The 23,627-nt window shown below is 46.8% G+C and overlaps 2 protein-coding genes across 2 annotated transcripts; one reads left to right on the forward strand and one right to left on the reverse strand.

The window, feature by feature from the left end:
* Nucleotides 1-661: 661 nt before the first annotated feature.
* Nucleotides 662-10,859, reverse strand: PROKR2 (prokineticin receptor 2). The gene is made up of 3 exons (XM_025400210.1): nucleotides 10,843-10,859; nucleotides 8,313-8,902; nucleotides 662-1,435 (listed from the first exon to the last, which is right to left on the reverse strand). Exons 2-3 carry the CDS (start codon nucleotides 8,768-8,770, stop codon nucleotides 739-741), a joined length of 1,155 nt encoding a protein of 384 aa, XP_025255995.1. The 5' UTR covers nucleotides 8,771-8,902; nucleotides 10,843-10,859; the 3' UTR covers nucleotides 662-738.
* LOC112633513 lies at nucleotides 9,959-12,062 on the forward strand. Its single transcript, XM_025400211.1, has one exon. It carries the CDS (start codon nucleotides 10,982-10,984, stop codon nucleotides 11,861-11,863), a length of 882 nt encoding a protein of 293 aa, XP_025255996.1. The 5' UTR covers nucleotides 9,959-10,981; the 3' UTR covers nucleotides 11,864-12,062.
* The last annotated feature ends 11,565 nt before the right edge of the window (nucleotides 12,063-23,627 follow it).

Raw genomic sequence — 23,627 nt, forward strand, 5'->3', positions numbered from 1 at the left:
CAGCTCACTTCAACCTCTGACTCCCAAGTTCAAGCTATTCTCCTGCCTCAGCCTCCCAAGCAACTGGGATTACAGGCTCCTGCCACCACACCTAGCTAATTTTGTATTTTTAGTAGAGACAGGGTTTCACCATGTTGGCCAGTCTGGGTTAAACTCCTGACCTCAAGTGATCCACCTGCCTTAGCCTCCCAAAGTGCTGGGATTACAGGCGTAAGCCATCATGCCTGGCCTGTAGCCTTTTGATATTCCTGCACTGATAAGATACAGAATTAGGGAAGATGGAGGATGAACTATCTATATATCTGGAGATATCTTGGGGACTCCAATAGCTTCTGCCATTTTGTTATGTTTTTAAATGTTTTTGACTGTAATCAAATCAAATGTTTTTGATTACAGTAGGTAATGAGTAAATGTCAGCTCCTGCTGTCCCTGTCTAATCTCATTGGTGTGGTTTGCACACAGTATGTGTTCAGTCCATGTCAGTTGCTGCTCCTTGTGTCTAATCTCCTTGTTGGGATTGTGGACACAGCAGGTGTCGAGCAGATGTCAGTAAATGTCAGCTGATTTGGTTCATGTCTAGTGTCATTTTATGTTATGACTTTGCAGTGTTGGGCTTCTTGAGGGCATGGGGGAGGCATGAACACAGATGTCACTTTCCATGCAGCCTATGAACTTGGTTGATGGTGGGTGATGCTTTGAGTACTGGACTGGGGTTTTCTGTTGTGTGACACCAGGGGGTCACTTCAGCCTGATACAGTCCACCTCTTCTGTGGCGGGCACCCCGTTGGTTCTGAGGTCAAGCTCAGCGCTGGACTTGCTCCCCCGCTGGGAGGGACGCCAATGCAGCAGCATCATCTTCTTGAAGTACTTCATGGTGTTGTTCTTGACTGTCACAAAGCACACGGTGTTGATCATGCTGTTGCTCATGGCAATGCACTCGACCACGTAGAAGGCGGTGAGGTAGTGCTTTTCCTTCACGAACACGGTGGGGAAGAAGTCACGAACGATGGTGAAACCGTAGAAGGGTGCCCAGCACAGCACATAGGCTGTGAGGATGCACATGAGCACCAGGACCGTCTTCCTGCGGCAGCGCAGCCGCTTGCGAATCTGCTCCGTCTGGAACCCAGGGACTGCCTTGAACCAGAGCTCCCGGGAGATCCTGGCATAGCACAGGGTCATGGTGACCACGGGGCCCACAAACTCAATGCCAAAGATGAAGAGGAAGTACGACTTGTAGTAGAGCTGCTGATCCACGGGCCAGATCTGGCCACAGAAGATCTTCTCCTGGCTCTTGACAATAAAGAGGACGGTTTCTGTTGCAAAGTAGGCTGATGGGATGGCAATGAGAATGGACACCATCCAGACCAAGGCGATCAAGAAGGAGGCTGTTTGATAATTCATCCGTGGTTTCAGGGGGTGAACAATGGCGAGATATCTAGTGGGGGAGGGAAGCCAACAGTAGTAATGATGAATGCTTGGAAACATTAGTTTTTAACTAACCCCAAACATACACTAAAGCAGACATAGTGGCACAGTGAATCCTCATGTACCTGTTAGCCAGCTTTAACAAGCTTCTTCTTATTTTAGCAACATCATTTGGCATAGTGGAGTGTTTTAGTGAAAACAGCACAGGCTTTAGGTCAAACAGGCTGAATAAATCCTGGCTTTTCCCTGGATTGGCTTTGGGGTCTGGGATGAATTATCCAATCTCTCTGATTTATTTCCTCAAATGCAACCTGGAATAAGATGATACTTACTTTGCAGGGCTACTGTGAACACTAAATGTGGTAATTTTTGTAAAATACTTTGTATATAGTAGGTGTTCAATAAATACTTGTGGCCTGTTATCATTCTTAAGCATCCTATTATACCACCTTGGGTTTCCATCTTATCATTCTGCCCAAGAACATATAATACTCTCAAAGCTCTTCATTCCAAATAGCTCACGGTTTCGGTGAAGGAAGGGCTTGTGGCCCCAGAAAGAGGTGGGGGCCTTTCTCAGGACAGTGGGCAAGAACTTGCTTCCCCTCCCATGAGCTGTCATCATGCACTTCAGAGCCGAAGAGTCAAGGTGGGCTTGTGGTGAAATCTAGGGACTCTAATGAAAAGTAAATGCCTTGCCCAAGCTCGCATCATACAGGGATCAGAATCCAGGCTCTTGATACAAAGCTTATGCTCCCACCTCCCTGGGCCATCTTGTGCTCAAATGAGGAGTGTGAAGTCACCGTGACACCATAAGTATTTACCCTTGCCCTTTCCAATGAGCCACACTGTCTGGGAGAGAGACTGGAGCCCTTTGTGGGAAATGAGCTCATTTGTGCGGATTGAATACTTTCTTTCCAGAGAGACTTAATGATACCTATTTAGACACTTGGTGCCCTGGCATCATTTCTGTGCATCTTATGGTTGGGGTAGCGAAGGAATGCTTTGGGATAAGGTAGATGAAGATAAGAGGCACGAAGGACAGGGAGGAAACAAATGAACCCTAGAAATGAATGTGTACTTCATACCTGGAGCTTGAGTCAGGTAAGAACAAGAGCAGGATGCTCCCTGTAGAAAATTCTATCCCACTTGCCTTTCCTTTGTGATCAGATCCTTTAGTCATTCTTTCCAAGTCTCTGACTGGACTAAGAAGGCCTTCTGTCACGTTATTTCTTCCTGTCCCTGCCAATATTTCTGCCACAAAGTTGTTTTATCTTCTCTTGCCTGCCCCCTGCCTGCTAGTAGCTCTGATCCATTGAATTCCATCAGAGATACCAAAGCAGCATGGCTCTCTCCAGCTTTTGACTTTCTGAAGATCTAGGATGAAGCTAGATCCTATCCCAACCACTGGCTGCACCCTACTGAGGCATATTCATATGCACAATGGTTGCTGGGGTTCTTCACCCATGCATGTGACCTGGCCTTACCAAATTAACCTGCATGACCTGCCTGTGTGGTACAAGGCTGACAGGGCTGGAGAGTGGAACAAATGGGCAGGCCCATTCTTGATGGGGGCAGGGACATCTCACAATCACTGTCTCTCCGTGATGACTGAGTGAATTAGTCTCCTATTGCTGCTTGTAACAAATTACCACAAACATAGTGGCTTGAAACAACCCAAATGTATTATCTTATGGTTTTGGAGGTCAGAAGTTTGACATGGTTTTCACTGTGCTAAAATCAAGATGTTTGCAAGGCAGCATTTCTTTCTGGAGGCGCTGATGGGGAGAATCTATTTTTGCTGCCTTTTCTAGGGATGCCAGCATTCCAGGGCTGATGACTTCTTCCCTGTTCAAAGCCAGCAAGGGCCAATCAAGTTTCTTGCATTGTATCACTGACACAAACTCTTCGGCCTCCCTCTTCCACAGTTAAAGATCTTTGTGATTTCATTGGGCCCACCCAGATAATCCAGTATAATTTCTATATTTTAAGATCAGCTGATTAGCAACCTTAATTCCATCTGCTACCTTAATTCCCCTTTGGCATGTAATGTAACATGTTTATAGATCCTGGGGATTAGGATGTGGTTATTCTTGGGTGAGGGACATTATTCTGCCTCCCATACTGAGTCCAAAGTCCTTAGATAATGCAGAATAAATTCATAACTTTATAGCTCTCTATCTGGCTCCGTCATGAAAAGTATTTCAATAAACCATGCCAAAGGGAATTTCCACATTTCTCCTTATTCTGCTGTTAATTCCTAAATTCTCATTCTTTTTCCTCCAATAACATCTTCCTCATTGTATGATGTTCCAAAATTCAGAGTTGTCATCAAACAAATCAGAAAGCAATAACACTGGCCTAAGAGTTATTCAGAAGACCTGGATTCCAGCCGTGTACCTGGACTCAAACTGTGTACTTGGATAAATCACTTTTGGTTGGGGGACCTAGTTTCTTCATCTGTGAAGTGGGGATAATTAATAACATCACTGACAACCTCTAAGGCTTTTTGTTATTCTGAGAAGGTAAACATACATAAGGGATGTTGAAAGCTATTGCACATTGTTTAAGCTAATCATTTCCTATGACTCATTTGCTGGCAAGAGGGACATCTGCAAGGTCTTTGTTTTCATCTGTCTGCTTGGATGTGTTTCTTGAGGCCAATCCTTTCCTTCTAGGGTATCTATAACTTGGAATAGGACCTCTTCTGGGCTCCTCTCTGGATGGACCTGGCTGTGGCATATGGAAACAGCATTGGGTGGCCCTTCTGATATTTCCTTGTAGTAGGACAGGGAGGCCTGTGCTTCTCCCATCCTACGTGTGTTAGAGTACACAGGCCTATCTAATTCTGGGATTGGCTGTGCCCAGTGATAAAAGCCCCCTTCTCCAAAATATGCATCATCAGGACAAAGGTGAGAGTTTGGTCATCCATCTTTCTTAGCATTTTGCTTTATTTTTTTTCAATTAGTTTAGAACCTGATTGGAGAAGAGGATCCTTACCCTTTCTCCCTGTCCTACCACCTGCCACCTGTACAGCATTTCCAGAGCAGCTCTCATCAATGACTTACGGGGAGCTAGTGTATAAATACCCCAGCTCCTTCCTACCTCCCACCTCTAGAAGAACTCTCTGTAGAGCTGTGATCTATGCTGGCTCCATGAGTCCCTCAGCAGGAATATGCTCTAGTTGCCCACAGTGAAAGCTTGTTTAATTACTTCTTGGGTGTTATCTGCACATAAATCTTTGTCTCAGAGTCTGATTTGGGAGTAACCCAAGCTAAGACACAGGTATAAGTCTCTGTGCTAGGCACTGTGGAGAAAGATAGAAAACATAATTATTGTGCTTAAAACACATTGTCTCCTGGAAAATACTATCAGTATCTCCATACATAGCATGAGCTTAGAAAGAGAGCAAATTAAAGATTGATATCAGATTACAAGGGCCCTGGAATGCTAGGCTCAGGATTTGACATGTATTCTGTAAGCACTTGAATTTCTAGATATTTTGTAAGCAATGCAATGTTTCAGGAAGATCCATCAATGGTGATATTCCTATGCTTAATATGGATGACTATGGATTTCAGGGGACAGTCAGGAGCCCCTGGGGAGTGAAAAGACAGGTTAGAAGAGCATTATGATGGCCCAGGTATGACTTTCTAAGAGATGAAGCTGGAGGGAGAGCTGCCATGACTTGGTATATGGCTGAACACATGGGGTGGGGTGAGTGGAGGTAGGACAGGGAGAAAGGGTAAGGATGATGGTAACTTTTCCCTGGTTGGATGGCCGAGAGAATGATGGAGCTGCTGATGGTGCTGGGAAGTTGGCTGGGGCAGAGTTGGTTTGGGGTGTAAAAGGACTCACTCTGTTGTCTGTGGTGTTGTAACAAGGCAATTGTTTCCCAAGAAACTCCAGTGTTACAAAAAACGAAACCAAACCAAACCAGCATTATAAAGACAAAGGTTTCAGTGGGACAAGGGGGGATAGGAACAGTACTTACTCTCGGTGATGGTTAATATTGAGTGTCACCTTGATTGGATTGAAGGATACAAAGTATTGATCCTGGGTATGTCTGTGAGGGCATTGCCAAAGGAGATTAATATTTGAGTCAGTGGGCTGGGAAAGGCAGACCTACCTTTAATCTAGGTGGGCATAATCTGATCAACTGCCAGCTTGGCTAGAATATAAGCAGTCAGAAAAATGTGAAGAGAGAGACTGACCTAGCCTCCCAGCCTATATCTTTCTCCCAAGCTGGATGCTTCCTGCCCTCAAAGATTGGACTTCAAGTTCTTCAGTTTTGGAACTCGGACTGGCTCTCCTTGCTTCTCAGCCTGCAGATGGCCTATTGTGATCACGTGAGTTAATACTTAATAAACTCCCATATATATATATATATATGGAATATGTATACACACGTATATATATTCCATTAGTTCTGTCCCTCTAGAGAACCCTGACTAATACACTCTCACTTTAGTGAGCATCAGAATCACTTGAGGAATTAGATAAAAATGCAGATTCCTGGGACCTCGCCCAAGGGATTCCCATTCAAGAGGGTGGGGTGGAGCCCAGGAATCTGACTTTGTATCTTTCTTTTCTTTTCTTTTCTTTTTTTTCTGAGACAGAGTTTCCCAGGCTGGAGTGCAATGGCGCAGTCCTGGCTCACGGCAACCTCCGCCTCCCAGGTTCAAGCGATTCTCCTGCTTCAGCCTCCCAAGTAGCTGGGATTACAGGCACCCGCCACCATACCCAGCTAATTTTTGTGTTTTTAGTAGAGACAGGGTTTCACTATGCTGGCCAGGCTGTTCTCAAACTCCTGACCTCAGGTGATCTGCCCACCCCAGCCTCCCAAAGTGCTGGGATTACAGACATCAGCCACCGTGCCCGGGCTGACTTTGTATCTTTCTATCAAATGATACTTTGCACCATTTTTCCTGGAGAATTTTGTGCAGTTGGTTGATAGGTACACATTTCATAAGAGCTGGTTTCGGGGCTGGAGAGCCTCAGAGTTGTAGTAAAATCGTTTTTCCTGTAGGAATCATATTATACAAAGGAAGAAGGATGCTTCCTACACCCGTCTGTGTATTTTATTACCAAAATGAAAAATATTAAACTGGTTGATTAAAGAGAACAAACCTAAGCAGCACTGAGAACAGGGGAAAAATTTAAGAGTTGAAAAGATGAAAGGAAAAAGGATGACTAAGCAGATCATCCTAATGAGCACAGCTTACAATGGCGGACAGCAACCAAGAGACACAACCAAGAGACAGCAACACTGTCACGTGGCATGCCTGTATCTGAAGCACATGTGGTATCTGGGGGCATGGCCCAGAGATGGGCCACTCAGCAGCCTCAGTCTTGCTCATATCTGGCGGAGCAGAACACAACTGGAGAAACATGAGAAGGTGACCACTGCCCCCTCGAACAGAGCCAGTGATGGCCCGATGCCGGCCTGCAACTGTTCACATAAACAAAACGTGTGTAAGGTTTGTCATAAACTGCTATTATACATTTTACTTTAAAATTTAAAATAGAGCAAGGGTTGGTGATGAGGAGTAAGTTCTAGTGTTCTACAGCACTATAGGGTGAATATAATGAACACAATTTATTATATAATTTCCAAATAGCCAGAAGAGTGGATTTTGAATGTTTCCAACACAAAGTAATGATAAACGTTTGAGGTGATGGATATGCTAATTACCTTGATCGTTACACATTGTATACATGCATAGAAATATCACTCTGTACCCCATAAGTATTTACAATTATATGTGTCAATTAAAAATAATAAAAGCAAAAAATAATGATGATGATGAGTTTGTGTCCTTTGTAGGGACATGGATGCAGCTGGAAACCATCATTCTTAGCAAACTATCACAAGAACAGAAAACCAAACACCGCATGTTCTCACTCATAGGTGGGAACTGAACAATGAGATCACTTGGACTCGAGAAGGGGGACGTCACACACCGGGGCCTATTATGGGGAGGGGGGAGGGGGGAGGGATTGCATTGGGAGTTATACCTGATGTAAATGACGAGTAGTTGGGTGCTGACGAGTTGATGGGTGCAGCACAGCAACATGGCACAAGTATACATATGTAACAAACCTGCACGTTATGCACATGTATCCTAGAACTTAAAGTATAATAATAAAAAATAAAAAATAAAAATAAAAAAATACATAAAGGAAAGGAAAAAATAAAATAGAGCAAGGATATCTGGAATATCTTATGCAAATGTATGCAAATGAGCACACCAACATATGCAGAAAAGCAAAAGCAAGCGTGTCCTTTCCTCTTTTGCACAAACAAACCCTGTTATCTCATTTTAAAATAAGCTCTGCAACAAAGTCTATCAGAAACAACAGCACATACGGTATGATTTCTTTTTTACGATGTTAAGGAACAGGTGAAACTGAATGTAATGATAGAAATCAGATTGGTGGTTGCCTGGTGGAGGAGGATTGACTGGTGAGGAGCACAGCTGCAGGTGATGGAAATGTTTCACATCTCCACCTGGAGGGTGGCTACAGGAAAAGCTTGGTACGTGTTCTCCTGACTGGAAGCTGCCCTAGTTAACTCTCATGTGGCTTCTAGGTAGTAGCTGCCTGCCGTTTTTGCTTTCCCTTTGTGTTGATGCCACACAGTCATGTGGCCTGCCTGTATCTGAAGCACATGTGGTATCTGGGGGCATGGCCCAGAGATGGGCCACTCAGCAGCCTCAGTCTTGCTCATATCTGGGGGAATAGAACACAAGTGAAGAAACAAGACCTCCTCTTGCCCTCCAAAGATTGGTGAGCATTCCTCTCTGGAGCAATGCCAGCCTCTCAGAGCCTAAGTGAGGAAAGAGACAGCCGGGCCCAGCCCCATCACTCACCCCACCCACCATCCTCACCTGTCAATGGCGATGGCCAGCAAGGCATTGGTGGAGACGTAGAGGGAGACAGTGCGCAGGTAGTTGACGGAGGCACAGAGCACGTGGCCATGCTCCCAAGAGAGCTGCCTTACCACGTAATAGTCCATCTCAAAGGGGCAGCAGATGATGGCCACCAGGAAGTCAGAGATGGCCAGATTGGCAATGAGCAGATTGGTGAGGTTGCGCAACTTCTTATAGCGGGTGAGGGCAGCGATAAAGACAAAGTTACCAATGCCGCAGACCAGCATGATGCCTGCCAGTGCAATGCCAATGACGATCTTGGCTGCGAAGAAGGTCCTGGTCTTGGTCATGTCCTCATCCTCATCCATAGGGAGGTCGTAATCACCATAACTGAAGTTAAAGGAGAGGGAGGAGGCATGGTCTTGGGGTGGATTAAAGTTTGGTGCAAAACTGGTATTTCCATTCTGGGCTGCCATGGTGATGTCCACAAGAAAAGCGGTGTGAGGGAGGTGCGAGGGGTGGGGGTCCAGACCTTCTGCTCTTTCAGGGTCAGTGAGCCTAGCACCCTGCCCAAATCCTTGGGGAGAGTTGACTCGCCATCCTGGATCCTGGAAGGAGGCACAACCAGTGGACAACATGCAGGAGAACATCTGGTCACATTCCCTGAGTTCCCCAAGTATAGGCCAACCAGACCCACAGCCTAACCAGATGGAACTACCCAGGATGCGGGGAAAGGAGACCTGAGATCCGTAAGTTGGGAAACCCTCAGGGGCTGCCCACCTGTCGGGAAGGATGGCATAGGATGGATCGGACTCTCCAAAACTCTCAAGAAGAATGTGCACCTTTGCCCTTTGCCCAGGGGCCAGAGCCTGTTTGTCTGCCCAGTCACATTCTCCAGTCCCAACACATCAGCTTCCACAGGGGCTTCTGGAATGTTTCCAAGGCTGCTGTCACAATATTGTGGCACCTGTTGGCCAGGGACAATGAAGCAGGAGGGCCAGGATGCTGCGGGGTCTTCTCTCCAAAGCAGGACACCACTCCCTCTGTACTAACCAAGCCATAGACTTGGAAATCACCAAGTTCATTTTCACATGGACAGACTGAGTCACCCTGGGCCAGTGATGTATGCTCTCGGAGTCCTAATCTTCTTGTAAACCAAATTCCTGCTGCCCAGTCCAGCACCTGGTACATAGCGGGGGCTGGACAGGAATCTGTTGAGTGCATGACCAGGAAGCTGTAGGTGGAGGAGGCTGGGGTGGGGTGGGGTTGGGGAGGGGAATTCCCCCGCTGCTCCCCTGTTCTTTGGGAACCAGCTTGAGAAAGAAATCCTCTGCCGCCTTTCCCACCCTACTCCAACTTTGGATCTGCTCCCTGACCTCCTTCACTTGGCCCTAGTTCTCCACCCAGAGTCAACCCTGCCTGAAAGGCACCATGTCCTGTCACCAAGGTCTCAAAATAGGGAAAATAGTCTCTGAAGCCCTGAGCCCGCAGGAGATAGGGCACCCCAGGGTACAAGGCTTCACCGAAGGGCTGGAAAAAGAGCTCAGACCCCAACACCTATAGAAAGGGGGCCCTGGCTGTCCAACTGTGAGTGGCCTTCCCCTCGCCTCTCAGCACACCTGGAAACGACTCCACATGTGGGCGCCGCGGGATGCTGGGTCCCAACTGAACAACGCGTTTGGTCCACTACTGCGAGGGGAGGAGAACGCCCAGGGGCAGGAACTGCGCGCCAGCAAAAGACACCCTAACCTGGGGTGCGCCCGCCAGCTGCTTTCCCAAGGTGAAAACCTCCAAGAGGCGAGGTGCAAATCTCAGTGGCGTCCACACCCGGAGCTGTCTTCCCTCCAGGTCGTCCCTCCGTCTCATGCGACCAATCCCTGCAGCCTTTGCTCAGCCTGGGACCAAGAATTGGGAGTCCTACCCCTCCTCGGCTTTCTAGTCCCCTAACCCAAGATGAGCGGGCGCGCGCCCGGGCTGGGACAGATTCAGGCCGCATTTTCGTAGATTGCACTCTCCGCCCGGGAGCAACCCGTTCCAGCAGCCCCCTTCCCGCCCCATCAACGCGGCCGCGCGGTCGGTGTCTAGAGACGACACCCTGGCTAGGACAGGAATCAAGCCAAAAATTCAGGCTCGAGAAGCAAAGGCTGTGGGACCTCCTGGCTGGAAGAAAACGGCGGGTGGGTGGAGGATGCGGTGCGCGGGAATTTCCCCACGGACGCTTGCTGTTTTCTGCTCACCTTTCAGGAAGGTGCCCCTCTACCTGCGCCCTGCGCTGCACTTTGGAGCTCGCCCTCGAGCTCAGCTACCCGCTGACTCCCTCCGCCCGCGCCCGCACACCACAGACTCGGCTTACCGTCCCCTACCCCGTTCTAGAGGGCCCAGAGGGGATTGCCTGCAACCAACTCGCCTGCTTCAAGCCAGCCCCGAGAGTGGCGGGAGGCAAACAGCCAGAATGCCCGAGAAAAAAGTGGGCGTCGGAGGCCCTTGTCCTAGCGACTCCCCCACCGCACCGAATGAGTCCCGGGACTGCAAGGATCTAAGCCCTTACCTGCCTCGGCGCCTCCTTTCTGTGCGCTTTGCGGCTCCGGAAGCCGGATCGAGAGTCACAGGGTGGCTGGGCGCGGGCGGGCCACTCGGTTTGCGCCTCGAGGACCCGGACTTGCACTTGCAGAGCCGCTGCGTGGGGGATGTCCCTCTTTTTCCCTCCGCCCGGCGCGCTCCTCCGGCGTGTGGCGGTCTCTGGGTTCCAGCTGGAGTTGGCACTCCGCCCCCACAGCTCTTTCCAGCGTCTCAGACCTGTGCGCCCCGCCCCGCGCTGGACTCCGCCCCGGGGTCCCCGCCTGCCTCCTACTCGAGGCCGAGGGTGGGTGCCCAGCTCCCGCACCCCACTGCGTGCTCTCGGGCTGGTGCGTCCAGGGCGCGGGCACCGTAGGTCCGGCCACGCTGACGCGAGTCCCCGGGCAGCGGGGCGCTCCCCTGGCAGGGATTTCAGCGCCTTCGCATCCCGTCTGAATCGGACCACAGTAGCCGGGTTTCAACCGTGCGCTTTGGAACAGGGAGCACCGCCCTCTGCCGCCAGCTGTGGTACCGCACCCGGGTCGCGCGCGCAGGAGCGGAGAGTCCTGTCCTCCGGAGGTGCCCAGTGCCAGCGTCCGCGCCCACTTGAAGGTGACCCTTTCAAGGAAAGCCCGGCTCCGACAAATGCGGCGTGTTCCTTTGGGGATGGCGATGAAGGAGGAGGCCCCCAGGAGGAAGCTGGGGATGGGGGCAGTTTGCCCTGCTCAAAGTCCCTGAAGTCTTCACCCAAACTTTGCGACGACCACCACTATCAGATCCCATGGCCCTGCAAAGACAATCCCAGGCGTGCCTCAGCCTATCTGTCCAGAGAGTCCGGAGCCCTTTACTTTGCTTCTAACAGGTTCGAACTCCTCCCACGACCTCCCTGGTTAAACACAGGAACTGCCCATTCAAATGACTGGTGCCCAGGAAACTCTGGGCGTACAGGATTGAACCTGTGGCAGGACTCTGAAGGTCTGAAAAGGTGTTTCCCGTCGTTAAACCCCAGCTAGCGGATTATTGGCAAGTGGGAACATGGACTCCACTTTGTCAGAGCTTCCCATTGTTTTCAAGAGAATCTGGAATTTGAGAACTTTAAAAATACTCTTTGGGTTTGTTAAAGCAAAAATCTTGTTTTGGCCAAAGAGAACCTGTCTCAGACTGAACACAGTCCACAATGCTGCCAATTAAAAATTTGTGGGTAAATGAACTTCAAACCCTTTCTGGTGGTGACATTCTGTGATTCTGTCTTTCCTACCTTAAGTGGAACTGACCCCACTCTCCCCACCTCTTAGCATCTCTCCCGCATGATCAAAGGCAGGAGAGCCAGCTGTTCGCTTTCCCCCTGGGGAGGGGCTGCGATTGAGCAGATGTTCTACATGGTCAGGGCAACCTCCAGATATGGAGGCAAAAGAAGCTCTGTTGCTTGAGGAGGGGAGATGATGGGGTGGCCAGTTACATACCCTGGACACATTCTTTGGGATAGTGCATACTTACCAACTTCAGCTAGAGGCTTCTCCGCTTGTGGACCATGCCTGCCCTATTCAATGGAGCAAACAGACCCCGGGGACCATCTGCCCGCTGGGGCTTTCATGGAATCCTCTGAGATGAGTTAAGGCATGGTTACTTCCACACAGATTTGGCAACCCACAGATGTCGTTGTAGTAACTCCAAGTCCTGACCACCCTCAGCAGAGTAGGAGCTTTCTCTGGGGATGGACATGTGGTCCCCAGGGAGACAGTGGGTGCTTAGAAAACAGTGCAACAGAGTGCTATGGGGAGTTGTCTTAGTTTGCATTTCTCCCGAGGAGACTCCCAGACAAAGACCTGAGTGTAGGTAGTTTATTGGGAGCGGATCCCAGGAAGCACACACAGATGGAGGGGAAGTGAGACAGGGAAGGGAGAAGGGCCCATACATGGTATGCTAACAAGCAGGGTGCCACTGGGGCTCACTCCAGTTGATCTGCAGACCGTGTGGAACATGCCTCATGGTTGTTCACAGCAGCCATCAATTCCTACCCCCCACTGATGGACAGATTCCCTGAGGGCCAGAATTTCCCTCACTTTTGAGTTGTGTCCCGGTGTGGTGCAGAAGGCCCAAGGCTAAAAAGAAGAGAGCTTCAGGCCTTGGGTGGGAGATGTCATGGTGCCTGGAACTGCATCTGCCAGTGAGTCCAGGTGAGCAGAGGAGATTCTGGGCAGGCCGTCACTCTCACAGCTGCTACAGGAGGGCAGCAGAGGGACATTCCCTTCAACGAGGCAGGCAGGAGCCATACTTCCGCTGGAGTTCATAGACTGAACTGGGTGTGAACCCAGAGAAACTGGGTGGGCTGAGTGGGATTTTGAGAGGAGCTGGAGACTTTGCATTATGTACTTGGAGGCAACTGACATCCCCACTTGGGCTCACAAAGCTGGTAAGAACTGGGGAACTGGAGGTGACTTAGGTGAAAATTATTAACGGACTTCCCCTATCTCTAGTCAAAGAGATTTCTCTAATTGCAAGCCCAAAGTCTCTTCTCCTTGTCTCTGAAAGAGTCTTCTCTCTGAAGTCTTTCTGGGGGAGAGAGGCTTAGCTGAACTACATGATAAAATGCTGAGGGAGGGGAAGAGGCAAAGGGGAGGAAAGAAAATCTATGCAGGCTGGAGTTGCTGCAGAGCCTCAGGGGAGGCGTTATCTACAAACAACTGGACCTGAGGAAAATGGATGAGGTAAGGATACTTTGATACAGGGCCAGAAGATTATATGTTTGAATCCGCTTGGGAGACACGAATAATAAAAATTTAACAGGTATAATATTTTGACGACGTTAAATCTGAATGTTTTTTATTATTCCATGGCAGCCACTCCACTAGTATAAATCCAGGAAATTGGAGTGGGTTAACGCCGCCTCAGAATAACATCTCTCAAAGCTGTTCCCTAGGAGGGAGGGTTGAATTGGTGGGTCAGCCTGAGATCACCAGATGGAACCACGTTTAGGATCCCCCCCTCCCACCGCACTACTCAGAATATGTGCCAGTGTGTGTATAAAGGGGAGAGAGAGCTCAGGGTTTGTCAGGTAAATTTGATTTTCAGATAATTTCTTTTACATTACTTTTACTATTTATTTATTTTTTTACTTATTTATTTTTTAGAGACAGGGTCTCACTCTGTCACCCAAGCTGGAGTGCAATAGAACAATCGTAGCTCATTGCAGCCTCAAATTCTCAGGCTCAAGCGATTCTCCCACTTCAGGCTCCTGAGTAGCTGAGACTACAGTCTCGAGCCACTGCACTTGATCCCAAATTTATTTTTATTTTTACTTTTTGGGGGCCTGGACTTTCCAGATTCAAGCAGTCTTTCAGCTTTGGCCTCCCTAGTAGTTGGAAATACAGGCGCCCACCACCACACCCAGCTAATTTTTTTAGTTTTTAGAAAACAAAACAAAAACAAGAAACTAAGTCTTGCCATGTTGCCCAGGCTGCTCTTGAACTCCTGGGCTCAAGCGATCTTCCCGCCTCGGCGTCCCAAAATGCTGAGATTACAGGCGTGAATCACAGCACCTGGCCCCTAAATTACTTGTGACATTTGAATTATGTTTCTTGAAAGTGACTCCTTTCTAAGACAAAGCCACATGGGTCTTCAGGTTTATAAAGGTTTTACATGTAAACTTTTTTAATTGTAAAGAAATGAATATAGATTCTCTGGAGCTTGATTTGCCAATACATATTAAATAAGCCTTGAGGCTGGGCAGAGTGGCTCATGCCTGTAATTCCAGCACTTTATGAGGCCAAGGTGGAGGGATGGTTTAGGGTCAGGAGTTTGAGACCAGCCTGGGCAACATAGTGAGACCCTGTTTCCACAAAATTTTTTTTTTTAAATTAGCTGGGCCTGTGGTAAATGCCTGGGGTACTGACTGCTTGGGAGGATGAGGTGGAAGGATCACTTGAGCCCAGAAGTTTGAGGCTCCAATGAGCCATGATCACATCCCTGCCCTCCAGCCTGGGCAACAGAGTAAGATCCTGTCTCAAAAAAAAAAAAAAAAAAAAAAAAGAAAAGAAAAAAGTCTTAAAAATGTACCTCCCTTAAACTTTAATCTAGAAATTCTGTTTTTATGACTTTATTCTATGGAGATAACGAACAAAGCAGGTAAAGATTTCTCTAGAGGGATATTGATAGTAGTATTGTTTAGGATAACAAGAAATTGAAAACAACACTATTCTCAAGAAAATGACCTCAAGTTATTTTTGTGCGTTTCTGTGTGTCTCTCTGGGGGTAATCAATCAGCAAATCAAGAATGTGCCCTTGTTTTTGACTGCAGACATATTGTTAGGTAAACTTTTTAACCTTGAAAGTAAATGTAATTAAACTTTATGACTCATAGGTGGAAAAGACAAAGCTTAATTAATGGTTCAAGGTGTGTTGACCCTGGTGCTACCTTCCTTCCATCCAGCTGGCTTCCACGGGGTTCTGCAGAGTGACTCTGTAGGATACACCTGCTGACTCACCTGGCCCAGGTATTTTTCCCTCTTTGGCTTCCATCTGCCTCTAGGGGAGGAAGGCGATAGTCAGGACTGAGACAAGATATCAAGGTCAGTGCCCGCCAGCCATGCTCCCTGTCTATGGAGAAAGACCCAAGAAAAAGGTAAGCTTAAATGAAAGCCAGAGAGCTTTTGGTCAGAAATTTGTAATTGCCGTTAAAACTGTTTCCGAAAAAGATGTTTTCTGAGCCCTCAGAGAGAAGCGGTGGTAGGAGGAAGGTGGGTTGAGACAGCAAAGTTCTTGCAAGAAGCAGGTCCTCGATGCACTCAAAACTGGATTCTATGATGGATAGTTTAGTTAATGAAATCCCTTCATGGAAACGACTTTGTTCACTGGCAGGGCAGATGAAGGAGAGGATGGTGCTTTAACTAATAAGAAAGACTGAAGGCTTCCACGTTCAGATCCATGTTTGGTAGATTATAGAAAGGCTTTAGTTTTTTTTTTTTTGTTTGTTTTTATTTGAGATGGAGTCTCGCTCTGTCACCCAGGCTGGAGTGCAGTGGCACGATCTCAGCTCACTGCAAGCTCTGCCTCTGAGTTCACGCCATTCTCCTGCCTCAGCCTCCCTAGTAGCTGGGACTGCAGGCGCCCGCCAGCACATCCAGCTAATTTTTTGTATTTTTAGTAGAGACGGGGTTTCACCATGTTAGCCAGGATGGTCTCCATCTCCTGACCTCATGATCTGCCTGCCTCAGCCTACCAAAGTGCTGGGATTACATGTGTGAGCCACCGCGCATGGCCAGAAAGGGTTTAGTTTTATAAGGAGGCACTTGGGTATCAATTTATGTTGAGCCTCATCTTCTCTGGCTTGTCCTCTTCCAGCTGAAGACCCTCTATCCAGGTGTTCACATGCTATCTTACCCTGAGCTCAGGAAAGGATGAAAACCCCCTCCTTTAGGTATGTCACCTGAGGTCAGAGGCAGGGGGGTTTGGGAGCACTCAGGTGGAAAAAATTCACATAGTGTAGACATTTGGAAAGTTAAAAGTCAAATTCTTTGCCCGCTTTCCACAATGCAGCCCCAGAGAGGTGACCCAGTTACCTGGACTTTGTAAGTTCAAATGCAAACAAAACGGGCTTTGGGTATGCCTGGGCTCATTATGGGAGGAGTCAGGAGAGAGAGAAAGCCATTTTCACTATGAGCAACACGGAGCTCTGAGTTAGTTAACCTGGATATTTTGAAAAATGTGACTTTGGTTTGTGCCCTGACGTGAACTAAGTTGTCTTGGGTTGGATTCCCCTAAAAGCGAATCTTGAGACAAAGATTTGAGTCATGATGTTTACTGTTGTGGGGTGGGGAGTAGGGTTAGGGTTTACATCCTGAGTGTAGAGTCATGGGTTGGGGCAATTCACCCCACCCACGATGGGTGGGTGCTGCAAAGTGACCTGCAAAGGGCACGGATGAGGGGAGAGGTGAAGAATGGGGTCAACCGATGCAATCCCCCCATTTAGCTGCCGCGTCTTGGATCCCAGAGCTGCCTGCCTTGCTCCTTCAGCATTGCTCTGATTCTGTGAGCCACCTCATTGCTTCAATAATTTCTCTTTTTAGCTTAATTTGCTCAGAGCTGAATTCTGTTGCTTACTATCAAGGAATCCTAACAGATCCAGATTCAGACAGGTTAAGTTTTAAATGTCACACAGCTGGTGGGTGGCAGAGTTGGGATTCAAACCAGATTCCAAAATCTAGGCTTCTTCCACTACACTAACTTGAGTGAAATCTTCCTGTCTTAGGAGGAGTGTGGTATTGAAGCAAGAACTGGAAAAAAATGGGGGAGGAATGAATAAGCTTCCTAAGACCCACATTTGCCCCTGGGGCCAAGGACATTCCAGCCCAGATGGCCTGGTATTGACAGACCGTAATGGTGGCTCTCAAATTTGAGTGTATATTGAGACCTTTTTCAAAATACACATGCCTTTGCCCCATGCTGGGAGATTCTTATTCCACGTACCAATTACACTTTCTTGGCTTCTTTGAGTATTCATTCTTTGTAGGAACAAAGGTTCCTACAAAAAAAAAAAAAAAAAAAAAAAAGGAAAACTGAAAACACTCTGATGGAAATCATTGACTCGAAGAAATGGACCTTAATGAATCCTGCCTAGAAACAGCAGAACATCTTCCCAACAGAGGGGCATTTTTTTTCTCTCTTGTGATATTGTGTATCAGCCAAGATTGTGTGATTGCTTTTCTTTCTTTCATTTTAAAAACAAAACATTCAGTTTGGGGCTTTTCTCCGACATTTAATTCAGTTTGTACGTTTTTTGAACCTCTACTAGTTGAAAACGTCGCCAAAAACACACAAGCTGGGAAGAGAAAGCTAAAAGCAGTGACAAGTTCATCATGCTGTTTTTGAGTACCAGCTCTGTGTAACACACGTGGCTTGCAAGGCTTTGAAAAGTGAAGGTTGGGGTGTAGCTGAGCTGGGGCAAGGATGGGGAGATGAGAGATGCCAGGTTATCCTTGGCATAGCTTGTTCAGGGAACTGGGAGTAGATTTTGAGAAATTGCATACCCAATAAATGGCCTGAATTACACACATGCAAGTCTTTTAAAACAGAAAGTATCTAGCATTTAAGTCCAGAAATGCTTTGGTAGGGGTGAGAGCCGGGAAGTGCTTGGTTGGCTTGCAGCCTCAGGAGTTCACGTTGTGCAGCTGGTGGCACATTTTTGGCCTTTGTATCATTCGAGTTTGAACTGGGAATAAAGAAGCCTATAGCTCCAAAACCTTACTGTTCCCATCGGAGACATCCTCAGTGGAAGAGATAAAAGATATCCCTAGACAAAGGCATCCAGAGGCATGGGACATTGGTGCTGTGCTATCCTTTGAGGGCAACGGTAAATGAGAGTTGGGGAGAGGGTGTGTGAACCGGAATTGCACACTTGCTTCCAGCCCCATCTTATGATACATGCACCCCCTTCACCACACACCACCATGCCTGACCCCAGGGGACCTTTTAGGAGGGAGGATGAGGATATGGTGTGGGTAGGACCAGCAGGGGCCACTGGGTTTTTGTACAGCAAAAGCAGGACTGGGGAAAGAAGGAGGCCCCACGCAGACATACATCTTTTTTAACTCTTAGGTTCAGGGGTACATGTGCAGGTCTGTCATATAGATAAACTGCATGTCATGGGGGTTTGGTGTAAAGATAATTTTGTATTATGCATAGTATTCGATAGGTATTTTTTCTGATCCTCTCCCTCCTCCCACCTTCCATTCTCAGATAGGCCCCAGTGTCTGTTGTTTCCCTTCCTAGTATCCATATGTTCTCATTGCTTAGCTCTCACTGATAAGTGAGAACACGTGGTATTTGGTTTTCTGTTCCTGTGTGAGTTTGCTTAGGATAGTGGCCTCCAGCTCTATCCATGTCCCTGCAAAGGGCATGATCTCATTCTTTTTTAATGGCTGCATAGTACCCCATGGTGTATATGTACCACATTTTCTTTATCCAGTCTACCACTGATGGGCATTTAGGTTGATTCCACAGACATACATCTTTATTTGCTGAGACCCAGCCTTGTAACTGAGAGACCCAGCTAGAGATGAGGGTGGAGTGAAAGAGGGAGGGGAAAATGTAGATGAGAGATGGCTGAGGTGAAACTTTATAAATAACCATGTTATAAAACCTCAAAAAGTAGGAAGTGAAGCAGTGAGCCCTCCACTGACATTGTCCATGTCAGATTGCCCCACAAGATTGCTCCTTCTTCTGCTTCTATTCCATGCCACCACCTCCTCAATGTGGTTTTGTTTTGTTTTGTTTTTTTTAACAGCAAAAGCCCTCCCTGATATTAGCTGTTTTCCCCATGGCATGTCATGACGTGCAAAGCTAGAGTTTAGACTGCAACTTCCTTGTTATTTAAGGCCAACTAACTCAATCTGAGTCTCTGGATATTGAATTTCAGAGAGTTTTGAAGTCAGCATCTCCCCATTTACTTCTGCGCGCCTTCCCAGGCTAGTTAATACCACAATCTTTCTGAGGCCTGTCTGGTGGGTTCAAGTTTTACAGGCTGGGGGCTGACTTCTATTTTATGTCTTGAGGTAGTGATTGTTGCTATTTTTCTTAAAGCAGACAGGAACAGCTCTTGAAAGGGACAGCTATTATTTCCACATTTTCCTTTGCAGGCAGTACTTTAACACTGTAAGGGGGATAATTTGGCAATTGGATTGGTTTAGACAAAAGTCTGGCAACTCCCAGAACTAAATGATAGAATCTGTCATCTGTGCCTGATGGTCGCTCAAATAGGCTACTGTAGTTATTATTTTTCCCCCTAAGGTCTTTTAGCCTCGCCTTAAAAACTGTCATTAATGAAAATGGCACATCAAGGCAGGCAGGCTCTCCAAGAAGGCAATTCTTGTAAGAAAGGTGGTTAAAATCTAGATACTTAGACAAGTGAAAAATGCCTTGGAATGAGAAACTGCAATGTGTTAGCAGTGATTGCTTCTGGGTGGTGGAATTTTGGAGGAAGTTTTGATGTTCCTATTTTTAAACTGATGCACAGAAGTCATGAATTACTTGTGTAACAAAGATTGCATACATATAAAACAAAAACAAAAGTTATACAGATATCTAATACCTTGTAAACAACATATTTCATTTTGACACATTCAGTGCCTTTGAAATGTTAATTGGGGAATGATCAAACCCCGGGTAGTTTTGAACAAGTATTTTCTAACAGCCAAACAACTGGTTAAAAGCCATCTTGTCAAATGGTTAACCAGTGTCAAGTCTCCTTGAGGAAACAGCTGAGTCTACTGCTGAACCCTCTGCAAGTCAGGAGGCCCCATCAGTGGGGTTATACTGACCAGGCATAGGATGCAGGCAATCCATCTCAAAGGTGCCTGGGTAGTAGCTTTTCACAAAGCCTTTGCCTCAAGGAAACATCCTTCTTTGCAACCACCAGAAATGCACTTAAGCTCAAGCTGGGGAGAGGAATCTGGGGTAGAGAGCTGTGGTGTGTGTCATGAAACCCACATCAGGACTCTTGGGGACCAGAATCACAGCTTGAGGGTCATCCTAGCTGCTTGTGTCTCCACTCTCTGGGGGCTCTGCCTGGTTCTCTATATCTTCATTTTGTGTCTGCTCCGTCCTTCTCTTTCCCTGCCCCAGACCCAATTTGGACAGACTTCCCAGTTTTAAAGCCCAGGAATCTGACATGCCTAAGAGAGAGAATTTAACTGACCCAGCTTGGGTCAAGCATATACCCAGGTAGCCGGTAGCTCACAGGGTGCATTTGTGTTACTTGAAAAGGGCACCCTTCCACCAGGCAGATGTAGCCCTGAATCACTGCTCACAATGTAGGCTTCTCTTGCACCTACCCACTCCTCTCCTTGTGCAGAACACAACCTAGGAAATAGCCCATTATAACACTTGTCCACTGTTAATTCAATTAGTTGTGGCTGGGGTAGAGGCAGGCAGATTCATATAGTGTCTTCTAAGCAGGTGGGTGGGGAGGACAGCACTTCTCTCTTCCATTCCCGTGAACAGAAACAGCTCTAGAACTTTCCCCCCTACCCTTCTCAGGCAGATCAATGCTACTGTGGGGCTGGCGGTATTCTCTCCTGGCATATTCCATTAAGAAACTGCAACCCTTGTTTGTAAGTGTGGAGGATATGATTGAATAGAAGTTGATAAATGTGTTACTATGTATAGCTAAAGGAAAAAATAGAGCTCATATGGGCTCAATCTGTACCATCAAATAAATGAGTGAAATCAAAGGTAGTTTTTTGAGACTTACCATTGACAAACAAATGGTTTATTATGGGAAAGAACAGACATTCTTCTTTGAGAAATTTTCATTTCAGAAACTTGGAACAACTAGGAAGGCACAGGGTCCTGTCTGCCAGGAGAGGGGCAGGGGCAGGTGGAGGCATATCTAGATGGCTTCTCCAGCCCCTACTTCCTACCCTGAATGAGGGTATCCAGGTCAGAGAAAGACCATTCCTCTTCAAACTCTGTTTGAAGCCCTTCCCTGTAAAGTGGCTCATGGCTTTCTGAAATCTGTTTGTAATTTTCAGCCTTGTTCCCATATCACACATAAAAACCCATCTGCGTTTTTCCAGAAACCTGCTGGTCCCCTCTGCGTCACCCAGGCTTCACTTCCCCCTCCTGTGTTTGATGAGACTCCAGGCTGTGTCAAGGGCCCCGGATTCTCTTTTAGTCTCTCCCTGCAAGAACACGTTTGCCTGATGGGTCATTATTCGCTTTAAAACTAGGAAGACTGGCCAAGCTGGGTCTGGAGCAGCGAAAGAGAAGGATGGAGCAGAAACACAATGACCAGTGACTGGGCTTCTCTTCTCTGCTCTTCTGGTGATATGGAACTTCCATTGCCACTGACTGCCCTTCCCTCCTCTCCTCACCATTCCTTTAGACCCAATATTGCTGGGCATGTATTTCAAAATGTCATCCTGTTAGCCTTTGTGAAATGACAAGGCATTTTCTCTTCTTATAGTTGGAGGTCAATATACTTATAACTGACCTTACACTATTCTTTGAGATGTTATGGATGTTCCTAGGTTTTCTGTTTCAGATTGTATTGTGTATTTACTGCTACAAAAATAACTAACTTGATTCCGTTGAAGGCTCACCTCTGGGCTGGATAGGACACTCCTAGCTGGGAACGTCTATGGTCACACTAACAACTTGGGCGAAATTGGTTGAATCAATCTTATTTGGAGCAAGGAGTCTGCAAAGTTTCCAAATTTCTTCTAACTTCTCACCCTAGTGTGTTATTTTCTTTCTCAGAGAATATCGGGCTATACGTCATGTCTTACACTGTAGGTGTGATATGACTTAGGCATCTAACTATTCAGTGGTGCCTTGGAAGGTTGTAAAAGTCTAGAGAGAAAACTAGTTTGGCCTATTTTAGAGAGCTTTGGTTTTAAAAGCTGTGGAGGATTTGTAGGAGCCAGGTTGTAAAATGCAGACGAAATCCCTGAGCAACAAAAGACACTTATGGGAAAGTCACAATGTAGACGCAATGACTTTCATGCACACAGTTTAGGAGTTTTTTTGTTGAGCCATAACATTGTTGGGAAGCAGAGTCCAAGGAACTCAGAATAGCAAGCCAAGAATAACCTTCACGAAGAGATTTAAAAATGCTTTTTGCCAGGCAGGAAGTGATAGAATAGAGAATCCTCAGACTGGAGAGGGTTATTGAGAAAATAGTTCAGTCATTTAATCTTCTAATTACACAGTTGGAAATCTGGAGTGTTTTGGTAAGTGTCCAGAGTTTAGGAGGCAACCTGGAAGAGAAAAAAAAAATCTAATGAAGCATTATTGAACAATTGTGAAGTTTGGTCATCAGAGCACTCATTTTATGTTACCCTCACTAGGATGTGAAATTGTTATGAGTAGAAACTGGAGATGAGTGAACATGTCTTCTTATGCTTCTCTATTCTTATTTCTCCCAGTTGCTCAGGCTGCAAAATGACTTACATCTTACACCTAAAAACACGCTTACAAACAGGCACACTTGGTGGCTCTCGTTCTCTGCCTTGGATGTACATTGCAGTCACCCAGGAAGTAGTGAAACACTGATACCTGGAGCGTAATCCCAGGGATTCTGACTTAATTGGTCTGGAGTGTGGCCTGGATTTGGGGATTTTTAAAAGCTTCTCCAAATGATTCTAATATGCAGCAAAATCTGAGTTCTCCTATATGAGATTTTCTTACAACTTTTTTCAACAAATGTGTTTGAGGTTGGCTTGATTGGCCCTGGTGTTTCTTTTTTTCTTTTCTTTTCTTTTTGGAGACAGAGTCTTGTTCTGTCTCTCAGGCTGGAGTGCAGTGATGTGATCTTGGCTCACTGCAACCTCCGTCCTTCGGGTTCAAGTGATTCTTGTGCCTCAGCCTCCTGAGTAGTAGCTGGGATGACAGGTGTGCACTACCATGCCCAGCTAATTTTTTGCATTTTTGGTGGATACGGGGTTTCACCATGTTGGCCAGGCTGGTCTCGAACTCCTGACCTCAAGTGATCCACTCACCTCTGTCTCCCAAAGTGCTGGGATTACAGGCGTGAGCGACCACGCCTGGCCGAAACCTGGTGTTTCTACTGGACAGTGTGTCTATGTTAACAACCCAACTAAAGAAGATTTAGAAGTCCCAATGTATCTTTCAGTGGCACATATGCCTCTTGTATGAAAATAAGTATATTTATAGAAATTCACAAGATGTCGATTTTGAGTTTGATATGTTAACTGAAAAATCACAAGGTCTTCTTAAATTTGGAGAGGAGACTTTATTTCTTATAAAAGATTATAGCCTGCA

The sequence above is a fragment of the Theropithecus gelada genome, chromosome 10, assembly GCF_003255815.1.
Source record: "Theropithecus gelada isolate Dixy chromosome 10, Tgel_1.0, whole genome shotgun sequence".
Taxonomy (NCBI): Eukaryota; Metazoa; Chordata; class Mammalia; order Primates; family Cercopithecidae; genus Theropithecus; species Theropithecus gelada.

What these genes read in the sequence shown, in the direction of transcription:
- PROKR2 (XM_025400210.1), bottom strand. Translation starts at nt 8,770, where the DNA reads ATGGCAGCCCAGAATGGAAATACCAGTTTTGCACCAAACTTTAATCCA. An exon ending in CTGGCCATCGCCATTGACAG is followed by an intron (nt 1,436 to 8,312) that starts GTGAGGATGGTG and finishes CTCCCCCACTAG; the next exon opens with ATATCTCGCCATTGTTCACC.
- LOC112633513 (XM_025400211.1), top strand. Translation starts at nt 10,982, where the DNA reads ATGTCCCTCTTTTTCCCTCCGCCCGGCGCGCTCCTCCGGCGTGTGGCG.